Source organism: Durio zibethinus, chromosome 5, assembly GCF_047325235.1.
Source record: "Durio zibethinus cultivar Kanyao isolate XHJ-2024 chromosome 5, ASM4732523v1, whole genome shotgun sequence".
Lineage (NCBI taxonomy): Eukaryota > Viridiplantae > Streptophyta > Magnoliopsida > Malvales > Malvaceae > Durio > Durio zibethinus.
The window spans coordinates 4866292-4881232 of NC_143166.1; the positions used below are offsets into that span (position 1 = coordinate 4866292).

General features: G+C 30.6%; 1 protein-coding gene and 1 pseudogene across 2 annotated transcripts; one reads left to right on the forward strand and one right to left on the reverse strand.

The window, feature by feature from the left end:
- Positions 1-336: 336 nt before the first annotated feature.
- Positions 337-6430, forward strand: LOC111282656 (uncharacterized; annotated as a pseudogene). Its single transcript, XR_016342129.1, has 6 exons — positions 337-614; positions 1291-1358; positions 1448-2807; positions 2940-4618; positions 5123-5173; positions 6033-6430. The product of XR_016342129.1 is annotated as an uncharacterized LOC111282656 (transcript).
- A 1516-nt stretch (positions 6431-7946) lies between these two features.
- Positions 7947-9087, reverse strand: LOC111282356 (uncharacterized). The gene has a single exon (XM_022870402.2). It carries the CDS (start codon positions 8895-8897, stop codon positions 8139-8141), a length of 759 nt encoding a protein of 252 aa, XP_022726137.1. The 5' UTR covers positions 8898-9087; the 3' UTR covers positions 7947-8138.
- Between the last annotated feature and the right edge of the window lie 5854 nt (positions 9088-14941).

A 14941-nucleotide genomic window follows, 5' to 3' on the forward strand; every position in this document is an offset into this window, starting at 1 on the left:
TGTGTGTGTGTGTGTGTAAATTATGATATGAGCAAAATAAATATCTGAGTAGTTATCTAATAACTCCATCTATGTGATATCACACTGTCAGTCCCAAGCTGGGAAGCTGGTTTATCTTGATAGTCAACATAGAACATAATCAAACCATGAGGAGTAGGTGTGCCAATACGATGGAAGAGTCATAGAAGTTAGAACAAGAAATTGGAATCCTAACCCAATTTCCAATTTAAATGGGTCGGATTTAAGAAGCCCAAATTCAAATGGAAAACAGGCCTATTGCCACCGTCGCTTTCATTCATCTGGTATATAATGACGTGAACTTCTATTTAAGACGACAAGACAGGCTTCACCATTCTCCTATTCTCGTATGCCGTCATAAAAGCAAAAGAGGATTGTTCCTCTTCTACACAAACAGAACGACTACTTCGTCTTCTTGTTAAACTCGAAACCCTTTTTGAGTTCTGGGTCGCTGCCTTAAACGGAAATGGAAAAACCGAATTCTACCTCCGGTTCCGGTGTTTCCAATGTCTACAATACTGTTTTCATTGATACCAGCCTCGAGACCCACCTGGCCATGATCGTCTCGGACTCCGACACTGTTTCTGATCTGAAAAGTCAGTTACTTTCTCCTTTTTTCCCTCTCAATTTTGATATATTGTCTTTTGGTTACCAACTGTCTAAGGAAATTTTATTGCTTTGCTTTTTGAAGCTAATAATGTATTTCCTTTAAATTTTCAAAGGTTTTTTTTTTTTTGTATGAATGTTATACGAAATCAGTTGCATGCTGAGCAACATTATGCGTGTGACTTTGTGGGCTTTTTATCAATGATTTATTCAATGCCAATTCAGAGGTTTCTATTTTTTAGTCCACACACTATTTTCATCCATTTGAGACCTCAAAGATCACAACTTGACTAACAAATTATGGAAAATTCCCCTGGAATGGACCTAAAATTGGGTTACAAAAATAGCTAGAGTTGTTTAAATGGATGAAAAATTGCGTTGGTGTCACCAGGAGGTCCCTTGAATGTTTGAACGGGAAGTAAAGTATCAATGTTATGATATGTCAAATGGATGGGTGTTACAGATGATTTTGCTTTGTCCTTTTTTTTTTTTCACCAACACAAGGTGTTATTGTGGATGGAGGATCTTTTCCGACACAAATCCTCGAACCAAAGTTCTTTCTCTCAAACTTTTAGTGACTGATATATCAACTTCAGTTTTAAGATCAACTGGTTGTATTTAAAGTTCTGTTTTAGCTAGTGATAACTTTGTGCTGCTGATGTGCAGAAAAGATACTTTATGAACACCCATTGTGCTTTCCTAACATTGGGGAGATAAATATTAATGCCTTAAAGGTATGATGCTGTACTTGCACTTCTTGGTTGCTAGGATGTTTACTGTTGATTAAAATATTACATTGAAATGGCTATGTAAACTTGAACAGGTAAAGCGCAAAGGATATCTTTATCACCTTTCAGATTCCATGTTTGTAAAAAGTGCTTTTGTTGGAGTGAGCAAAAGTTGGTTTCTATCTGTTGATGCCTCAAGTGCAGAAGAGCACAGAGAAAATCATAATTCCCACAAACCTGATACTGGCAACGATGTAGCCTGTTTCGGTATCACAACTAATAATTCTTCAGCTGATGTGGTTGATCTTCTACCTGGTGGTACATCCAAAAGATTGTCCAACATCAATGATGCATCATTGCCTCAAGATGGAGGCAACCGACATGCAAAACAAAATTCTGCATCTCAACAGCTTGGTTTTTGTAATTCCGGCAAAGAAAATTCAGAAGATTTGCATATGGAAGTTGACCATAAGGCTGATAGTAATTCTAAGGTTTTGTTCCCTGCTACCAATGAGGAGCGAAGGCCAAAGGTACAGTTGAAAGATGTTGGAGATGACAAAATATGGGAAGATCTACCAGCTGCTATAGCTGCATCTGTTTTAAAGGAAAAGCACAAAACTAAGAATAGAAACAAAGATGCCATCCGTGATCATGATGTGAAAGAAAATGGTGCTTTAGTTGCTGAATCTGGTAACAATGCATTGAATTCAGGCAATGTACTGAAAGAAAATTCATTTCGGAATGGACTAAGTGTGGTTTTGAATGATATGAATTTGGGAAACCAAATTCATGTTGATGAAACCTGCAGTAGTTTGTCTTCTGATAGAAATAAGAGATCAGCTACTAGAGAAAGGATGGTTGATGAGGGAACAAAAATTCCAGGAGAACATTCTGAATGTGAAACTAATAAACATAAAGATGTTTCTCTCAGGGAGAAGGAATATAAGTCAACAGAAAATTCCCCGCAATCTGGGCCTCTATCAAAGAAAAAGCGCAAAGCTGAGAAGAAAGATGGTAATGAAAATTCTTTAATAGAAAATGGTGTTTTGATTTCTGACTTCCTTAAACAACGCTCTGGACCCGATACTACAACCTCTAAGTCCACTTCAGGTACAAAACTGGAAGGTGCAAGGGCTATCTTAGACCATTTAAATACTGAATCTGTAAAACAAAACCATGTGTTGACTGCCAATGCAAGTGGTGGGAGGAAGAAAAGGAAAAGGCAAAAATCAAATTCTAGTCAAGTAGGTAGTGAAATCTCTTCTGCAAAAGATGTTTGTGTGGACACTTTTCAGGCCATAGAAGCAATTAATCACAAAGATTTGGGCAGTGTAGCTGATCCAGAATTTGTTCTTGGAAAAATTTCTATGGGTGGAGCAATTTCTGAACCTTGTCCAACCTCTTCAACGGAAATGCAAGAAGTTAGCAAAACAAATAGAATGCCCCTCAGAAGGGGTAAGTTTCCATTTTTATGCAGTTATTTACATTTTTTCCCTTTCACTTCAACCTTAGTTTTTGTCTCCTCCATGATTAGTAGAATTGAGGCGAGAAGTTAACTTTTTCTAATATTTATACTGACTTTTGTAGGTGATGATGATATGGCTGATGCTAATGATGGAAACATGGAAAGCCAAAATGAAGCACCTGAAACAGATGTTGTATCATTAGTAAAGAAAATAGATTCAATTGATCAGAATGCCAGCAATGTGGACAGCCATCCTAGACTTGTGTCCCAAGGGGGAATTAATCTCCAGAATGGCATTGGAGTTTCAGGCCATGAAAATCAGAGTGGTACATTGGAAGATAAAATTGTGGAATTTAAGAAGTCTTCCAAGAAAATAAAGAAGTCTAAAAAGACGAAGGATCCGGTTGGAAGGACAGAAGCAGTGGAAGCAGTTGATGATAGAGGTCCTGCAAGTGATATATCTCCTGCAGAGTGTCCTACCTCTGTGAATGGTGACCATTTGAGTGATAATGCTGAGCAAAATGGCACAACTGATGGAAAAGAGGAATCAAAAATGAAAAATTCGAACTGTTTGCCTTCGGTTAGAGTTATGACAGCTGATGATGTGATTCGAGATGTGCTGGAGCCCTTGCAGCAAAGCAACAATGGTCCTGAAAATGCAGAAAATATGGACAAGAAATCAAGGAAGAAAACTAAGAAGAAAAGTTCTACTGTGGTGGGACCCCCGGAATTGCAAGGAAGAGATGATGTTGGTCACCGGGATCCAACAGTCCTGGCTGATGATGTGAGTGAGGTGAGTGCATCATCTAAATCTGCAAAGAAGACTGTGAAGGTGAATGCAAGTTCAGCAGTGTAACTGAATGAATCAGATTTGGGATATAAGGATAATACAGGGGTTGGAATTAGCCCTGTCCACGCACAGCTTGCCTCATCCCAAAATACACTTAAATCCAATCATGATGGAAAGCCAATTCAAGATGTCATCGATGTAGATCACCCTAAAAGCGTCTGTGTAAATAATGCTAATTACAGCTTAGAAGTTCCTGGTGAAAGTGAAAGTGTCAAAAGCCAACAACAGCATGAAGTTGTTGATTCTGGTGAGACACTCATTGATAAGGTGACTGAGAAAAAAGCAGTGGAAACCGAGGTGAAAGGAAAAAAGAAGAAGCCTGAAGTACAGTCAGGTGGATCCAGACCTGATTTACCATCTTCAGAGATGTTAAATGGGAATCAACATAAGCAAGCAAAACCTCAAGCTGCCAAATCTAGCTCCATTCAACCTCAAAGATCATCATCGAAGATTGAATCACTTAACTCCAATGTTCAATCAAGTAGACCAATTTCGACCATTTCTGAAAGTGTGGCAAGAGAACCTCTGCAATCTAATAAATCTGACAAAATCAATTCCATTCCTAAAGATGCTCAAAGGCCCATTGGCATCAATTCTTCAAGGGCGCATATCAATTTAGAGAAAAACATTGCTCGTTCTGTATCAAGCTCTGCCTTGGAAAGATAAAAAAACACCATTAATCTAAATAAAGTTAATCAGCATCGATCTCATCTGGATATTGCAAAAGCTACTGGAAGTAATCGTGGGAAAGTTGTGAACAGCTTGGCAAATAAGAAGAGTTTACTGGCTACAGCAGGTACAATATTTAAGCACAGTGATAAGGAGAGCTCTGATGATGAAGATGGAGCAGACAACTCAGATGCCAACACCAAAAACTCCATCAGATAGTTTATCATCATCTGACTATTCAGACGATGGTCAGGTGAACAATAGTTCATCACCAAATGGTAATTCATTTTTTTTATCACTGATTTATTAGATCTGAACAAAGTCGATTATATCATGACTGTTAGTTTGCAGAATGCATTTTATTTCATTGTGCCTTGACAATTTTTCAATAAAATGAACAAGTGTGTCAAATTTTATCTTTTTCTTTCAGAATTCTACTATCTCTTGCTTTTCATTTTTGTTGTATTCATGCCCTTTATGAGTAGTCACCTACTTCCAATCCTTCCCCATCCACCAAACCCCTCTCAATGCCCCTGATTCTTTGAATCATTTTATTCATGTTAATTTGTTTTTTCTTTTTCTAAATATTTGTGTAACCAGCATTGTTTGTATGCATTATATACAGGTTATTTTTCCTCTTTCCACATGTAGTTTTCATATATAACCAAAATTTAAGATACAACATAATTAGCATTATTCTTGTACTTTTGTTGCATCATTTTTATTAATTTCAAATCATGATCCAGGTTACATAGATTATAGTTTCTTATGTTTATTTTGAATTTTTTATAACTTAGAACGGGAAGAAGCTGGTGGAAGAAACAGACAAAAACCCAGGTAAGTTGGATGAACAATGATAAACACTTTCCTTTGTTTTAAGATATAGATCTTGCATATTTGTATTTTACTGCTATTGTTAGTAAATTATATGTATGGTTTACAAACTCCTTGCTAGGTTTGAAGCTATATATGATACACTTTGATGTTAATCAATTTACAGATCAATAGTTTTTCTCATGCAACTTAAACTTGCTAAGTGAAGTTTGGCCTTATGGTGAAAGCTAGTTTGTTATATCATCCTTTTCTCCTCAAAATTGAGCTTGATAATGAAAATTATTGATGCGTGCTTGTTCTCTTTGCATTTTACATTGGTTTCGAATTCTTGTGGTAGCTAGGGCAAAGATCTTCTGCAATGCATATCCACATATGAAAATGCAGGAAAGAATTCTTCAAATTTGTTTTGGCAGCATTTCAGTTCTTTGTTCATGTGATGACACTGACAAAAATTGAAGTTAAGAAAATTCCTTTTTGATCCAATAATTTCCCTATGTAATGTCATTCATGCCTTTTTTTCACCTAAAGTCTTCCAAATGCCATGGTTGAGCCTAGAATTTATTCGAAGTTCTTATTTCAACCTCAAAAACAGTCTAGCACTTTATCATAGTAGAAGAATGGAAAAAGGGAATATGGTAGTCCCACATTTAGAAAAGCTTTAGGCCCAGTGGTGGATGCAAATGCAGTCCATTCTTAAATGAATTTTCCTTGAGCAATAAGTGGACACCCCCAGATTAAAGTAAAAAAAAAAAAAAACCTTGGATCCATCACTCTCTAGGCCTAGGTTTTATTTCAAACTTCACCATGCATTCTGAATCCGATATTCTTTTCTCATCTTTAATCGCTTCTTTTACTTGAACAGATCTTCTAGCCCAAAGAGCATGTCCTTGCATGCAATCCTTCGGAATTCAAGCAGTTACAAGAAGGCCAAACTAACAGCTTCTCAAGACCTTGATAGCCAGCCTGATGAATTTGTTCCAGATAGTCAGGCAACATAGTCAAATGTTTTTTCTCCTTGTTTATATTTTTCATCAGTTATGGGGGGATTTTTGTTCTCACTTCACCACGAAGTAGGGGTCATTCTTGATCTCTTTCCGATATCATTATCAAGTACTGTTGCCATTCCCCATCAACATGTTTTGTAGTTTTATATTACCATACATTATTGGCATGCAAAGTTTCTTTTTTGTACGACAGTAGAAGCTTCCTGTTTCATTTGAACTAAAGTGTGTTGATGAATTTACTACTTTCCTTCCTGTCTACCCCTACCTATCCTTGTTCCTGTTAAAGGCATTTAGGCAGTAACTACTGAGGTTCATTCTCTACTGGTTGAAATACAAAGGACAGAATTTTTAGTTTGAAGTTGGAACTGCAACAGTTGAAAGGACAAAGTTGGCGAGCCTAGGCTATGAATATTTTGATTAAATTTGATCACAAAATTAATATAAATGTAAAACAAATAAAATTAGATTAAAAATCTCAATCCCATTGAAATTATTTTAATTGTAGTTTAGTTCAAAACATTTTGTTATCAATTTATGAGTTGATTCTTTCTTTCCACAAATACAACAAAAATCATGGGACCAAAATTAACACTTGATTCTCTCTTGTTCGGTCTCTCTTGTTCGGAGAACAAAGTGAGCCGCACATAGCATCTCCTCCTTCAATTAATAAAAGAATAATCATGAATAGTACAGTAGGGAATGATAAAATAAAATGAAAATAATTGTAGTGTTTTTCTTTTGTCTGCTAAAGTCGTAGCCACTTTCATTCTAATTCTACCTCTCTGTCTGGCTTCTTTTTTTATTATTATTTTTATTTTTTTGAGATAGACGTTGAGGTATTCCTTGATTCGCTTGCTTTGCGTTAATTTTACTTAATAATAATAAAAATTATAAAGATTTTTATGAGTTGGTAATATCATTCTTAAGGACCCCACTGGGATATGCATCCCAGTCACAGGCCAGCTGCTAATTGTTCCTTTTTTTTTTTCTTTTTCTTCTCCTCCATCAGTGGTAAATCTTCCCACATTTTAATTGACCAAATTCAAGTGTTATTTGGAGTCTATCGCACCAAGTCTTTTGTTTCTGAGAGGTTTTTTCCTTAATTGCATCATGGGATGCATGTGAGTAGAACACTAATGATTTTGGGGGCAAAAATCTCGTTACTCCTTCAATTTTTAATTGAGAGAAAAATGATTCGATGGATGACTTTTGGAGTTTGACTCTTTTAATTTGAAATTGAAAATGGAAAACATTTTTCCAATTACAACAATGACACATAATAAATTTTACCATTATCCTTTATATTTGCATCAAAATATATATATTATTATTATCATTAAATTTAATTCAATTATTATATATTTTATTTTATTATTATAATAATTAATTTCTTCGATACTATTATTTTTAATTTAATCAAAATCAATTTCGCTATCTAAGTCGGCCCTCAATGAGCAAAAATGACAATTTGGATTTGCTTTTTACAATAGTGGTCGGCGGTCTTTGATGGATGCATCTAACCAATATTCATACTCTTGCCTTCTCGTGCTTCACAGTCGTAGATACCCTTCACGACTTTTAATAATCGAACTTCTGCTTTTACTACATATGGGAAGTGCAAGAACGGTGTGAGTTATCTTAATTTAGAAAATTTTTTTTTAAAAATTAATTAATAGTTTAAAAATAAAATAAAAATATTATATATATATATATATAGGTTTAAAACTAAAATAATTTAATATATTAAATTGCAAAGATTTAATCAAAATAAATAAAAGAAGAAGATGAATTAATCTCATTGGATGAACTTCGGCTATCAAAAAATTTTTCAAAGAAACCAATTACATGCAGAGCCCACTTGACATGATCGATGGACGGCTGCCAATAATAATAATCCAAAAATTAAGCAGCAAATTTATGTATTATAAACGTGATAAACGTCAATGATAGGGAGAACAAAAAAATTAGGACCGTTGGATCATATTCTTCTTGCGAAAAACAACTTCGGTGTCCAATCCGAACCCGTCAACTTTGCGGACACGAACCAGCTGGGATCTCTGGAACAACTTAACCAACGGTTTAACGCTGTACAAATCGTTGGCCGAGTACTTGTCAGTCCGTTTCGAAAACGCCAAGTGTAAAACGCAGACCCCGTCGGGCTTCAGGGTTCGCTCGATTTCGGCAACGAATTTCTCCGGATAGAGCGCGTGGTCGAACACGTTGGAGAACTCGAAATCGAAAGTCTCGTTATCGAATGGTTGGTTATGGAAGTCACCTTTTAAGACGAGAGGTGGGCAAGGAACGAGGTCGATGCCGATGGAGTCGGACACGCCGACGCGTTTGAGAGCCTCCACCTCTTGGCCGACGCGGGCACCGATGCAGAGAGATTTTGAGGAGTTGGTGAGCAGGTTTTGAAGCTTCAGTTCCTGAAAAAATCTGGAGAAGACTTGGATTTTACGGTCCCAGTCACGGGTAGTCCATATTTTCCTTAGTTTTGGGTTGAGGGTTTTGTTGAGTTGGCGTTGGATGTAGGAGTCGTAGGAGGTGTAGCCAGGTCGGATTTTGAGATCTTCGGAGGAAGAAGAAGGATGGTTGGTGGTGGTGAGAAGGGTTGCGAAGCGGCGAGGCTGGAGAGAAAAGAAGAGGAATAGGAGGAGGAGAGAGAGGGAGAGAGAGAAGAGAAAGTGTTTTATTATAGGAGGTTTAGTTTTAGCGGTTTTCATGGCTGCATGAACCCCCCCAAAAAAAAGGTTTACACAAATTTGACATTCGTTATAAAAACTTCAAAAAAAAAGAGGCCTGTACTTTGTTTTCGGTGATGCCAGCCTCAATCTTGAGAGAGAAAGACAGGGGATGGACCAATGAAGGCAAAATGGATTAAAAGGAAGGATGAAGGAGAAAAACTAAAACAAGGGCAAATTTTGGAGAAAGAAATGATTTCCCTGGTGGACAATGAGGAGACGACACGTGACTGGCAGTAGGCATACACAGTCAAAGTGGCGGCCTTTTTACGGGATATAACCTATAATTATTCTAATATAATTATTTTATCATAATTTAAAATAATAAAATATTTATTAAAATTTTATATGAAATTTATATTTATAAATTATGGACATTTATATATTTTCATTATAATTAAATAATTATAAGATTATAATAAAAAGAAATTTTTATTTTTGTAACATTGTTTTTCTTTTATATAAGCAAATTTTTTATTTTATTTTTAGAATGCTTCCAAAAAAGATGGATGCTTCCAAAATTTTAATTATAATGATTTATTACTAAAATTAATTAAACTTAAAAAAGTTTGACTAAAAAAAAAAAAAACTCGAATACTAATTATGAGACACAAAGATTACTATATAAAATAATTGGGGCAGGAATTTTTTTTCTAAAAAGTAATATGGCTAATATTTATTTATTTTTTTAATAATATGATCATAATATTTTTTTGAATTTTGTGTAATCTAATCTTTTATTTGAACAATCTAACGTAATTTTTTTTACATCAATTTGATGTATTCAAAATCAAAAATATTTTTTTATTTTACTGTTTGGGTTTAAATTTATTAAGAGAATGTTAAAATGTAATTTTTTATAAATTTGTTAGACCTAATATTTTAAATTGATTTGAAAAAGAAATATATTAAATAAATTAAAAAACCTTATGATTCTAAATCAAAAATTAAAAAATAATATCAACGTCTAAGTGATAAAAAATTTAATTTTTTATATAAAATTTTAATTTTAAATCTTATAAATAAAAAAATAAATATAAAAAAATTTATCTTTTTATGGGATTCAAATCAATTTAATTTCAAAATAATTGGAACTTAAATAATTATTATATATTAAAAAATCTAAAAAAAAAAAGGAATTAAATTAAGCAGTCTTGAGAAATAGTCAAAAGCTGCTTCTATATTTTATTATTTTACATGAAAAAAAGTGGCTTGTTGGGGACCGTAGGGAAGATCGGGTTCATGTAGCATAAGCTGGATAAAACGTGCCCCAGACTGGCGGGGTTCACAATTCATTATTCCTGTTTCCACGCATATATTCTCATCCTTTTCTTTACACCCAAGCAATACAACTTGATGCAATTTGGACTATTACGGCTACGGGACCCATTTATGCAATTTGACATTGATTATCCGCTGAAATTGCACGCCAATATTTAAATCAATAATTAGTATGTGCATCGTTTTTATTTTTATTTGATAAGTTAAGAGCCACCAAACAAGTTAATTTCTAATTTTACTATTCATTAATGTTTCTTTTATATTTATATATAATATATGTTATTCTAATTAAAAGAACAATTATTTGCTGCTAATTTGGTAATTATTTTCCTTCTTTATAAGTTAGTTATAACTTGAAAATCAATGTCAACCTCTCATTCCATTCTCAAGATTTGAATTTAAACCTTCAAATAATTAAAATCTCATTAAAAACATAAAGGATATATATTATGTTTAATTAATGAATTTTAAAATATTATTCATCACTAGATTATAACTCTTACGATGCATGAAATAATTTTATTTATTTAATATGAATATATATAAATTAGTTCATTTTCAAAATTATATTTAATTTTTTAAAACTCATAATGTATACAAAATTTATATATATTGACTTGTCATTAAAAAATAATTTTTTTGAAAACAACAAAAAAATTATGTTTTTTCTTTGGATATTTTTGTTTACAATAATATTTATACATTTGTAAAATTATATCAAATATAAATAAATTATCTTTTTTTTTTAAATAAAAATATGTATTATTGAATGATAAATTAAATAATAAAAAAAATATTAACACACTTTCACTTTAGTAATCTTAACTAAATTATTATACAAAATATGAAAAATGTTAGAAAATATGTGAAAAAAGAAAATATAAATTGAAAAAATTATTTTTCATAAGAATAAAATTGTAATAATAATAAAATATATATTTAAAAATTTTATAAACAAAAAAAATTGCAATAGTAATAAAATATACATTAAAAAAGTTACTAAAAAAATTGATATATAACATGTTATATTTGTAGTTTTAAATTTGTAGAAGAATTTTTTAGTGGTAATTAGAATTAAATAGATAATTTTTAAAATTTAAAATGGATATCATAACGTATAGATCCATAGACGTGTCGTTAGACATGGATTAGAGAAGTCACTACCAATTTTTTTTGTTTAAGTGTGATTGGTCACCTAATTGAATCTATCATATTTAAAGAGAAGTCTCAAGATCGATTTAGGTATCTTTAAATAATTCTAATATACGAAATCAGAATTTAGATTCGAGAGTACGGTTATGTGTAAGAAAGATTATAGCATCCCCACAATACTTATATAAAGGATAATACCAGTTTGATTTTAGATTATCTAAGCCTTGATTATATTTATGATTTGTCAGATAATTTAATATTAAAAATGTATCTTAAAATTATCTCAATAATTTGGTAACAATTTAAGATAATTTTCTCACCTCATTAATATTTATAAAGATTAGTGTCCTTTTTGAAAAGGCTCTGTTATCGGATTTATTAAATGATTTCATTCTAAAAAAATTAATAAAGTCTTTAAATAGTTTGGTAGGACTTAATTTGGGAAGCAATCATCCAATAGTTTAGAAAATGAAACTTATTTTTTAATTTTTTTATTTTTTGAAAAGAACAGATTTATGAAATTTTTCAATAGTTTGTTGGATTCTATTTGAAAAGATTTTTATTTGAAAAGATTTTTTTATTTTTTATTGAAAAGTTTTTTTTTATAAATATATATTTTTTTGAAAAGATTTTTTTATCCAATTTTTTCTGTTTTTTCTAAAAGAAAATATTTTTTATTATTTATTATTGAATAAAAAATATATAAATCAGTAAAATTATAAAACTAAAAAAAATAATAAGAAAAAAAATAAAATAAAATGAAATATGAAAATAATATGAAAAAAAAAAAGGAAACCTTGCGATTCAAATCAAGTTGAAGCGAGTCAGCGTGCGGATCCTAAGTCGCCCAAAATGATGCCATGTAGAGGCAATATATAAGTAAGATTCGACACCTTTATGCTCAAAAGCCTCTTCTCCTTTATCTTTCTAGTCAATTTCTCTTTGTCTTCTCTCTAAAATCCAACCAAGAACACCATCGAAAAGTGAGTAACCTGTCCGTTTCTAAAAAAGTCACCAAAAAGTTAATGTGAAATTGGAAAATCCGTTGGTTTCTGAAAAAGCCACCAGAATCTAACTAGAAAATTGAACATTGCCAGAAAATTTTACTGAAAAATTCAATTATTATTTTCAAACCAAAAAAATCCAAAAAAAAATCCAAAATAACCAAAAAAAGTCCAAAAAATCCTCAAACCTTCCGAGAAAGCTTTCAAATCTCTCTTGAAACCTTATGAAACCTTAAAGTTAACTCTAGAAACCTAAATTCAAGCCCGAAACCATAAATTATACCCCAAATCCCAATACTAAAATTTTAGAAATTTCTATTGCCAAAATTTTTTTAGATTGTTTTCTCTAAAAATTTTTGTTTGTGTTCATCCTTTGTAGAGCTAGTTCAATTTATTGGCAGCTCTAAAAACAATTTTAAGAAACAAACAAAATTAATCTCGGGCTTAAATCCTGTGATTGAATTTTGTTCAGTGTGATTTTAGGTCATAAGATTTCAGCAATACAATTTTGCATTAAAACTTGGATTATGATTCTGATTTCGATTTTCCTTTACTCACGTGCAAATTTGAGCAAAAAAAAAGTAGAAAAGAAAAATGGCAATAAAAAATAAAAGCAATAATAATAATAATAATAATATAGTATAATACTATATAATAATACAAGTAAAACAATCCAATTGACTCCGAGTCATAGTCCAATTGATTTTAGATCATAGTCCGATTTATCTTGGATACATATGAGTGTTTACAATGGATATAATAAGTGATAAAAGATAATATTAATTTTTTTTTGCATTTATTTGAAATATAAATATAATACATAGAGTTCAAATTAATATAATCATTTTGATAATTTTATTATTTAAAGATTTAAGATGAAAATTTTTAAAATTTTTAAAATCTTACATAAAATTGCTTAAATTTTTAATATCTTACATAAATTTTTTTAAAAAATAATTTTTAAATCAAAATTTTTAAATCAAGATTAAAAACATTATTTAAGGATTTGGATAAACTTAATCTTTATAATTTTTAAACATGTTTGAAAGACTTTGATAATTAAATAATTTTTTAAATAAGGGTATTTGGTAAACAATTAAAATTATTTATTAAAAAATAAAGTCCATATTTTATATTTTTAATTTTAAAATATATATCTCTAAATTGATTTTATTTTTAATTATAATTTGAATAATTTTGATATTTGAATAAATTTAAAATTATTTAATTTGTAATTAAAAAAAACTATCTTATTCTTTTAAGAAACTATTCGATTTGTCATTTAAGAGAATTATCCATATAAACGTCTATGTAACAAACTTATTTATATATGTTATTATATAATATATATTAGATTATTTATTTAATGTAATAAATAAACAGAAATTAATTTATTTATGAGCTATTTCTCGAATATCCTTTTCTCAATTATAGAATAAAAAAAAAGCTGATTAAGTTGTATGGTTAAATGTTTCTTTTGTTTATTTGGATTAACTTAATGTTAAATTAAGTAGAAGATTTTAAACTTTTTCTTAGGAAAGACATTCCCACCAAAGTAGGAAGTAGTATTTTATATGACTTCGTGCCTGTAATATTACAGTTCCATGTTCTCAATGTTATCAGACAAAACTAATCAAAGGGGTGGATCTCAATACTAATAATTAATTTAATTAAGTATTTCCTAATTTCCTATGTAATTTTTTTTTGATCGCACAATCCCTATGTAATTAAGTACTCCATATCCATATAACTTCGGCGTGCAACTTTTTCTAGTCAAGGTTCAAGTGAGAACTTTCCTTTCTCTTCCAAGATTGTTTATTTAAGGTTTTTTTTTTTTTTTCAAGTGTTAAATTTTAAATTTTAATCATTAAAATTAAATTTTTATTTGATAAAAAATGAAATGGGATTTTTATATTTTTTATTTTTTAATCATTAAAATTAAATTATATTTTTTATTTTGGAATTTTTATACTTTCAATTTATGAAATTACAAATCAAATAAAAATTTTAACATTAAATAAATAAATTTAATAAAAAATAAAAGAGAAAAAATACAAATATTTAATGATAAAAACAAAAATTTGAATTTACAAAAATTTATGTAAATTTTTAATGAATTAAATTAAATATTATAATAAATATAAAATTTCTGTACATTTGCGCGAATAACAAACTAGTGAATATATATTGCTCTATCCCCAATCCCGGTCATTATGTAAGAATTAAGATAAGCAGTGATACAAATCACTGCAATTAATTTTTAATCTTCCACCAAAAATAAAAAAATGATATTATAAAAATGGCTAGGCAGCATCATATCCTTCACTTTGTCTTAGTGGTAGTGCAGTTTACTATTTAATTTGAAAAATTAACAGCATCTGCAACTCTCTCATCTCAGATACATTTTCTTTTAACAGCTTGTGACCATGCAGCTTTCTTTTGAACCGGGGATTGAGGGTTCTTAGCCATTCTCATGACACTTCTTCAAGCATTAATAGCATATTTAAAACTTTTTTTAATACATTAACTTACAATTGAGGAACCCCATTCTTTCACTTTGAATTACACTTCATGCCAGGGAAAAGAAAA